We start from the raw sequence: 9,760 nt of genomic DNA on the forward strand, positions 1-9,760 counted from the left end.
TAATTTTATAAAAACTTTATTGGTTCGATATGATTATTTATTCAATGTTTTATTTTGATAATAAAATACTTTTTTAAGATACATCAACATTTAATTACATACCGTAATTAGTTGGACAATTCTGAATCCATTAATTATTCTATTGGTGACTATGGGTAATCAGTGAACCTTATCATAATTCATATGTCCATGCAATACTGACCGCGTTTGATTTATTTTTTTTTCTTTTCACTTTTAATTTCTTTTATAGGAGGCAGCATCACAAACCTTCCTTCAATTTCAAGAAAGCTTTTTTTATTTTCTTATTTTTTATCTTTACAACAACAAAAAAAGTAATAATACTCTAAAAGTTTACTATAAATGTTTGAAAATCCCAAAATTACTTGTCACAATATTCAGAAATTACTTGGCTCTTTGCTCTGCAGACTGCAAACAGAGTGCAGAAATTACTGTTCTCTCTAATGGCGACTCCTTTCCCCACAACCAGTCACTCACGCGCCGTCGCGGCACGCTCCGGCGAACCCAAAGTAGAATACCCATTTTCCGTTTCGACCAGAAAATGGGAAGTAGTAACAGAAAGGAGAAGGAAGAGTTCAAGAATCAAAGCTTCAGATTCATACTTGGAAATGTGGAAGAAAGCAATGGAACGTGAGAGAAAGTCTGCTGAGAACGTTGCTCCTCCTGAAGTGGAAGAAAGCCCCGAGACTTTGAAGAAGAAGAGCGAAGAATTCAACAAGATTCTTGAAGTTTCTCCTGAAGAAAGAGATAGAATTCAAAGAATGCAGATCATTGATCGTGCCGCTGCTGCCCTTGCTGCCGCAAAGGCATTGATTGAGGAGAATCCATTGCCCCAAAAGGACGATGCTCAGCCTGATGAAAATCAACAAGAAGGTATGACAGCGATTAAACGAGTTGTAGAAATGTGTTTAGAAGAACTCGAGTTTTTTTGATAGATTTCTGTTTCGTTCATCTTCCATGTTGGGATGTGTATTTATTAGTTGGGAGATTATCTTAAACTTAGATTTTGGATGCAGGGAACTTGATTATGTACTCAATAAAGTTCTTTCAATGAGTAGCACTATTATACGTGTTCGCTTGATGTTTACATACCCATTCTGAAATAAACTTTGTTGATTAATTGATCTAGATTCTGAATGTGGAGTTGCCATTTAATCTTTCGATTCCTATTGCGATGTTCTGTTGCTTGGATTATGACAGCGATAATGATGATTTTTCTGTGTGACATGATTCAAGAAACATTTGGTTCTAATGTAAGAAACACAAATAAGCTTTTGATTGACATGGACTTCAAGGAGAACCTCTGATCTCATTTCATCACACAGTTTGCTATTATATCTCTTTACTTCTGCGGTTCCTCCATGGTACTCGTTTAATGAATTTTACCTTATCAGAAAAAGCTCTGTATAGTTCCACTTTGTGCAGCATAATTGAAGTGCTTCTAATAGATAAAGCATCTTCAATCTCAGATTTGGATAGAATGGATCTGTCTTGCTCTCCAAGATATTAATGCCCTACTTCCAACTTTAATCCAATTGTTCTATGAGGTTGCCATCCACAACTTCTAGCTGTAATGTTTTCTTATGTATGGTGATTGCTCATACTCCACAAATTTGAGAATTGAGGTATTATTTGCTCGAATCTTCTACTCCAGTGCTATTATACGGTGTCTCAAGCATGATCTTTGTTCATGATCAGGAGCGGCGGGAAATGTCATTTCCATTGTCCCTCGATCTGGAACTATTATGGGAACACCAGGTCCAAGCTTCTGGTCCTGGACACCTCCTTCAGACAGTTCTTTTGATGACATTCAGATGAAGTCAGATGTGTCTCTGTCTCCAGACCCGCCAAGCCCTATTACAGAGAAAGAACGATCTCCAGATTTTCTGTCTATCCCATTTCAGAGTGCTATGACTGATAGAAAACATAGTCCTCCTCTTCCACCTCTTCAGTCACATTTGGAGGTTGAAAATTTGGAAGATTCCAGCTCAACATTTGAGATACCTCACCAGGAGGAGGAACGTGAACTTGGCATTCTGTTCTCTGCAAATGCAGCGGAAGCAGCTTATGCTCTTAAGCAGGAAAATGAGGCATCTTCTGAGGGAATTAATCCTGATGGATCAAGATGGTGGAAGGAGACTGGGACTGAAAAACGACCTGACGGGGTGGTCTGCAAGTGGACGCTAACCAGGAGCATTAGTGCTGACAAAACTGTTGAATGGGAAGACAAGTATTGGGAAGCTGCTGATGAATTTGGTCACAAGGAACTAGGTTCTGAGAAGTCAGGACGAGACGCTGCTGGAAATGTGTGGCATGAGTTCTGGAAAGAATCAATGTGGCAGGTCAGACTTCCTGTTCTTAGTTGTCATAGTATTCATAAGTTCTCTTTTGTGTTAGTTATTGTTCTAGAATTTCTGAGTATAACTGCAAGACTGCTTTCTATTACCAGAGAGAAGTGAGAAGAAGGAAGATAAAAAGAGAAAGGGGATGGGAAAGAGGAAACACTGTGAAAATTTATTGAACCACGTAAAATTCCTTGGTCATAACTTCTTTCATTAAAGTTAGATGCTTTTGGTGAGACGGGGTGATCTACCAATAACTATTTTCTAATTATTAAGCTACAGAAAAATTGGGCACTGGAAAATATTAACTTTATCGAAAATTAAGGTTTCCAAGTCTCTATACTTCTTGCCTTGATGGCAATTGTTGGTCGCTTGCTTGATTGGTGAAGAGGTGAATCATAGTATACTTATAGTCGTGATAATATGTTTTTTTTTTAACCTTCTTCTGGATAACTAATGCTATTGAACTGGGCATTGTATATGTGCTCCTATTTTTTCTTTTCTTGTTTTCTGTCCACTTATCTCTGTATGATATTTCTATTCCTATGAATGGGATTTGAGAAACTATGAAATAATTCTATACTTCCAGCTAACATACGCTGTTACTTGGTAAAATGATCTATGAATAGGTTTTGAGAAACTATGAGATAATCTTATCTATCTTGAGACACACTATGTATCTTCTCTTATTTTATCTTTATTGTGGCTCTGTGCAGAGTGGTGGGCTTGTGCACATGGAGAAAACTGCAGATAAGTGGGGAAGGAATAAGAAAGGTGAGGAGTGGCAGGAGAAATGGTGGGAGCACTATGGTGCCGGTGGCCAAGCAGAGAAATGGGCCCATAAATGGTGCAGCATTGATCCAAACACACCCCTTGATGCAGGTCATGCTCATGTTTGGCATGAAAGGTACTAAGATCTATTCTATTTTCCAAGTTTAAGCTCTTAGTTCATGTGTGCACTCAGATAACTACAACTACCATTTATGGAAAACCACATTTTCTTTCTTCAGTAGTCATTTACTTCTGCTTTTGGTAAATTGGAAGCATTTCTCTGGCACCTTCTGTTGTTTTCGAACTTCCACATCTTCTGACTATTCCAGTCAGGGGTTACTGTCACATTCTTCCATAAAGTTTGATGTTTGAAGCCCTGAAGTTTGAATAGACTTGTAAGACTTTTTTGTAAAATAGTATTAGCATTTCTTGTAATGAACCTAGTATTGAATGCTGTCGTACACTTATCATTGGCCATGAGAGTGGCAGAGTTGGAGCATGCTTGCCAACTTTTAGAACTTTGTGATGCTTATATTTTCTACTATAATACAATGGTACAGTTGCTTTTGACTTATATCAGTTAGTCTTCATGTTGTATTAATTACTTACCAAGTATGGTGCAAATCCATTTGGCAGGTGGGGTGAGAAATATGATGGAAAAGGCGGCAGCATAAAATATACTGATAAATGGGCGGAGCGCTTTGAAGGAGATGGTTGGTCGAAATGGGGTGACAAATGGGACGAGAACTTTGATCTAAATGGACATGGCATCAAGCAAGGGGAGACATGGTGGGCAGGAAAACATGGAGAACGTTGGAATCGTACTTGGGGAGAGGGCCACAATGGTTCAGGATGGGTGCACAAGTATGGAAAGAGCAGCAATGGGGAGCACTGGGACACCCATGTAAACGAAGAAACATGGTATGAGAGATTCCCTCATTATGGTTTCTACCATTGTTTTGAGAATTCAGTCATACTTCGTGCAGTCAAGAAACCTTCTGACTATCCATGAGGAGTATTCGTTCCTTTGTTCGGTCTTTTGCTACTATCTACCTAGATTCGAGATAGAATATACAACATATTATCAGTTCCTTCAGCTTATCAAGCAATTATAATAAGTGTATAGAAATACTTGTTTTCTGATGTAAACTTCATTACTGATATTTTGTCACAAATATTACTAGTTAAGCTCTTGTTTAGATAAGTAGGAGCACAGTATATTTTGCATTTAAACATGAAAATAATAGGAATGGGGAAATGAGGATGTTGGATGGATGCGTTGGTATACTAGGCAAGATAGGGTTAAGAATTAAGAGCGAAGATATTTGAGATAAGGTGAAAGTGGCCTTTGTGATAGATAAGATGAGGAAAACGAGATTGAGACTGTTCAGACATACGTAAGTCTACTTTTTTGTAACTTTTTGAGATGCAAAGTCATGAATAATCGTCGTATAATTGGTTTATTCTAATAATTCTTTGTCAATTGATAATATATCTAATCCATTCAATTTTTCTTCATAAATAAGATTATTATTTTTTTTTGATATAATCGTATTCATATTTTCTAGTTGACATATTCGAATTTCAATAAACAATAAACGGACAAATTATGCTAATCCGTCTATCCATCTTTACTTATCCACTATACTAGAAAAAGTAGAAATATATGTCCAACAATACTTATCTGATTTATGAAATCAAGAGATAATTTTATACTTAGTTTCTAATTTACTCTCATCATTAATTATAGTCATTTTCCTATTATATTTTTCAAAATATTATATTTAAAGGGTGATATATAAAATTATCCTTCTATTTATAATTTTACAAGAATGTTTATAATTTTATAAGAATGTGCAAAGTTAATAAGGGATAAATATTGTCAGAGGGATGGAGTACTTAATAAAAATATCAAGAAAAAGAAACTTTAGAAGAAAAAATAATATTTCTCACAAAATTTTTATGTGTACGTTAGAAAACTATTTTAGACATATGTACTTCTTGGTCAATCAAAGTCTAAAAGCTGTCTTCCCTTTTCAATGAAATGATGTAGTATTCTTTATTAATTGTTTTTTACAAAATTTATATAAATATAATTGTACAAAGTCAAAAGTTTTGGGGCTAAAGCTTGGGCTTTCGAGGCTTTACCCAATAGCCGACCCAAGAGGCAAGAAACATTCGGGGAGGTGATTAAACACATGATTTGAGACACCTGTAATTTTTCGTGGATATGATCCTACGTAGAAGAATATGAAAGTCGAGAATTATAGCAGAAGGTTAATAGATAGTCACATTATTTAATTTTCTATTTTTTCTCCTGTTTTCTTATATTTTTTATTATTATCCGTTATTTTTTTTGCTTCAATTATTATATTATTTATTGGTGTTATTGATATTATCTACTGTATTATCTTTTTCTTCTTATTTTCTTATGTTCTATATTATCTAGTAAATATTAAGGTTGTCTATACACTATCCTTTCCATATTTTACTTATAGGATTTTACTCGATATATAAATTGTATGTTTTCACATCTAAGAACCAATGTAATTTGCCAAATACATCATGAATGAATTAGGTTCTTAGATACGTGGCCTTAAGCAGGCGATTCTAAAGAATTAGCTCCAGGGGAAAGCAAGAAAATGTCCTATACAAAAAAAATGATACGTAGCGAAGACTTGGTGAAATTAATGGGAAAATGTCTACTTATTTTTTTGCCAATTTAATTGTTGATATCCATCATAAGTCATAATTGACTATTTTGTGGAATGCTTAATCGAATTTGGCTTGTTTGGGTTTGAATTTGAGTGAATTAAAATGAGTCGAGTTAATAAATAGATGAAATATTGATTCATTGAAAAGTTATTTGGCCTGAAATGATTAAAATGCGGGTCATAATTCAATCTGCACAACTTTTATTAAATTTTAATTTTTTTATAATCTTTTAGTACCTAAGAAAATTATATTTTTTTTATTATGACTATATTATATATTACATAAAAAAATATTTTGATAAATTTCTCATTGATCAATTTATGCTATATTTCAGTCCATTTTTTTGATGGGCTGAACAAATAAATTGATGGATCAATAATCTGTCTAAATTTAAATGAGTTAAATAAATTATATTTTCATAAGATAATTTTATCTTATATACAGTAAAACATAATATATAAAGAAAAAAAAGAAATGCTTGACTGAGTAGGTTCTAGATTTAAGAAAGGCCAGCCATATCCACTCATTTTGACCGACCATATATTTTATTTTTCCTATTCCTTCCTGTTTGAGTTGGGGAGAATTGACCAACGCGTTTTTGTTAGAAAATTATTATTTGGGAGACTTTTAATTTTGTTTTTTACTTTGGAAGTCAAATTAAAGTTTTCCAAAAGATAATGACTTTGGAAAATGTTTTCTAGCGTTTGTATTGAGGGCGTTTATTAGAAATTGAAAATAAACTTCTATTACCTTTAAGTTTCAGCAACATATTTTTATCATAGAGAATATTAAATAAGAGTTCGAATGATTTAATAGTATAAAAATTATTTACATTACTGTTGTATCAAAATTTAATCTCAACCTTTAAAGAGTGTGATTTGATTTTTCATTCTATCTTTGTTTCTATCAACCATCTTGCGCCAATTAAGTTTTACCAACAAAGATTTCCAAATAAATTACTCCATCCTGTTCAGAGGAAGTGTTATTTCAAATTTTAATACTTTCATCAAAAAGGTATAATAATATCAATTATAAGAGTTGTTTGACTGATGTTATATATATATATCCCGTTTGGATGGGTTTATAAACCAACTTATAAGCCCTTTTTAGCTTATTGCGGTGTGTTTACCTAATGCTAACTTTAAGCCATAAAGTTCTTAAAATCAGTCAAAAATGAAAAGTTAGGATTCCTAACTTTTTTTTCTAAGTGCTTGAAGCCATTTTTTTTTACCATAGAAATTACTTTTATATCCCTTATATTTTAACTAAATTCTCAAACTACCCTTTTTATTCTTTTAACTCTAAAATTCAAACACTTATTTTCAACATAAGCACTTTTATCCAAACACTCAACTGCTTATATATAAAAATAACTTTCAGCACTTCAAAGTTCTAAAAGCACTTCATACATAAAAGTTATTTTCTTTAACCTCATCCAAATGGGCTCATATATTAATTTTGGACTAAATTAATTTGGTTAAAACGATGTTTATTTTTAAATTGAAAGAGTAAAGCAAACTTTTTGGACTGTCGTATTCTTTTTAATTTGTGGCCAATAAAGAACTAATGTTACCCTTTATCATTTATCCGTGTGATTTGCCCTTGTGAATTTTTAAGTGGATGTTTGAATTGATTTATTTTAATTCGTTTTTGATTTTTAAGTTTATTTTATTTTTAAAAGTATTTGGAAAATTTATAAAGTATTTTTAAAATTTAAAAAATATAAAAATAAATTAAAAATTAAATATTATCAATTTATAACTTTTATCTTTTTACTTATAAAATATTTAAAAAGAATCAATTCAAACAATCATTTAAATAAACAAAAAGCAAATTCAACCATATCTGAGTTCAACCGACGACTGAACAAAAGTTTGACTTCTTTGAAACCCTGTCTTAAATTCTTACAAACTCCCTTATATAGGCACTTAGGATCGTTTGATAAGATATATAAGAATAGTGTTAAATAATATTAATATTAATTATATTAAAATTATTTTTATATATTATTTTGCTTTTTCATATTACTTTGAACTTTTTATTTTTATCTGACTTTTTTTTTTATTACTAAGCCGAGGGTCTTTCGGAAACAGCTGTCCTACTTTGGTAGGAGTCAGGTCTGCGTATACTTTACTCTTTCCAGATCTCACGTTGTGGAATTTCATTGTGTCGTTGTTGTTGTGTTGTTGTATTATTTAATTTAGTGTATTAAAAACAATATTTGTTGCATAATTTTTTTTAAAAACAATTGTTTATTTACAAATTGTCATCCACAAATATGTGGAAAGAATATGAAAAAGATTTTGAGGAACAATTTTATCTTAACTATATTAATACATGTATTAAAAAAAATTTACATTGCTAATATCATTATTTGTCATGTATAGTGTAATACTAAATAGAGTGTATAACTAATGATTAGTTATACATGAGTTAAAAAAATGTATCAAATAAGATATTTATAATATACAAAGTTAACGTATACATTAATATATATTTTCTATCGCATCCTCCCAAATGACGGGGGTGTCAAAGGGCTTGAACTTGGGTGGATTAAAGTAGACTGAATTAATAAATAAACGGGTAATTGACTCATTTAACATTGGTTGAAATAAAATTGATTGAGCTAAAAAATGGGTCATGACTCGCTTATCATGAAAATGACTTATGTATCAAATCGCGATATATCAACATCATTCTTATGTATCAGAAGAGAGATTTTTGAAATTTTTACAAATAGCAGGGAATAATTGAAAATATAAGAATATAAGGTGTATAATTTTATAATTTTTTCAAAAAATAATTGATTCTATTTGGCTTACTTTATCTAAAACAACTTATAAGCTCTTTGTTGACTCTGGTTCTTTTTCATCACTTAACCAGATCCTTTGACTAAATTTTCACTCATTCTTCAAGATTTTTCTTTTTCAAGTTACACAAATATATATTTTTACTTAGTCATTTTGACAAAAAGTCACTCCTTCAAAATTATTTCAAGTGTTCAAGTTAATATTTTTCAAACGAATTTAAATGACTATTCTTTAAATTATTTTTGTAAGTTAGCCAAATATTTTAAATCGTCGGATAACCGAATGTTTGGGGACATTTCAAGTGTGTAAAATATTTTTGAACTGGAAATAGGAATTTCGTACACATCCTTTAGAATTTCGAAAAGATTTTCTATTTTAAGTCTTTTTGAAATTAAATTGAAAAGGTTTCTAGATATTTCTTTAAAAATTAAGTGGCGATTCTTTTTTCAAAAGTTAATTTTTCCTTAACGTTGAAATCCATATTTTTTAAAACGTCCTTTTCGATATAAAACACAAAGTATATACTCTCATTGTTTTAAACTATTGGTGTGATTTTGACTTGACAAGAAATTTAAAAAAAATAAAGAAGACTTTTGAATTTTGTAGTCTTAAACTAAAAATACGTAGAATCTACCAAAATATTTTTTAATCTTACTGTATTACCTCAAAAATTAGAATTAAAGAATTTCATAAAAGAAAAGAGATTTTTTTTTAAATGGACCAAAAAAATAATAAGACAAATAAATTATAACTAAGGGAGCATAAATCTTATATTAATAGTTAGTCTCCGTATAACTTTCTATGATATTTGTTCATTGACTTTAAAATTCCTATAAATTATCCAATTTTTGTGAGGAAATTTTCAAAAATATACTTCACAACATTGGAGTACGGCTTACTGAGTTATTTAATGTCCATTAAAAAAAAACACAAAGATGTTCAAAGAATGAAAGTAGAATATGATGATTTTGTTATATAAAAATAAGAGTGACATCTGGAAATGCAATAATTATAAAGGTATCAAGCTGCTAAGCCACATTATGAAAGTTTGGGGGAAGATGGTACTAGAGATGAGGGTGAGGAGGGGCGTGACTTCTTTTATGA

At 31.3% G+C, this 9,760-nt stretch overlaps 1 protein-coding gene across 2 annotated transcripts; it reads left to right on the forward strand.

The window, feature by feature from the left end:
* Window positions 1-262: 262 nt before the first annotated feature.
* Window positions 263-4,336, forward strand: LOC129900467 (protein LIKE EARLY STARVATION, chloroplastic). Of its 2 annotated transcripts, none has more exons than XM_055975450.1 (4): window positions 263-924; window positions 1,720-2,360; window positions 3,077-3,267; window positions 3,768-4,336. In XM_055975450.1, exons 1-4 carry the CDS (start codon window positions 462-464, stop codon window positions 4,141-4,143), a joined length of 1,671 nt encoding a protein of 556 aa, XP_055831425.1. In that variant the 5' UTR covers window positions 263-461; the 3' UTR covers window positions 4,144-4,336. The 2 variants fall into 2 exon arrangements, with proteins under 2 accessions (XP_055831425.1, XP_055831424.1); XM_055975449.1 differs by having other exon boundaries at window positions 263-891; window positions 1,717-2,360.
* Window positions 4,337-9,760: the final 5,424 nt, after the last annotated feature.

Source organism: Solanum dulcamara, chromosome 8 (assembly GCF_947179165.1).
Source record: "Solanum dulcamara chromosome 8, daSolDulc1.2, whole genome shotgun sequence".
Classification (NCBI taxonomy): domain Eukaryota; kingdom Viridiplantae; phylum Streptophyta; class Magnoliopsida; order Solanales; family Solanaceae; genus Solanum; species Solanum dulcamara.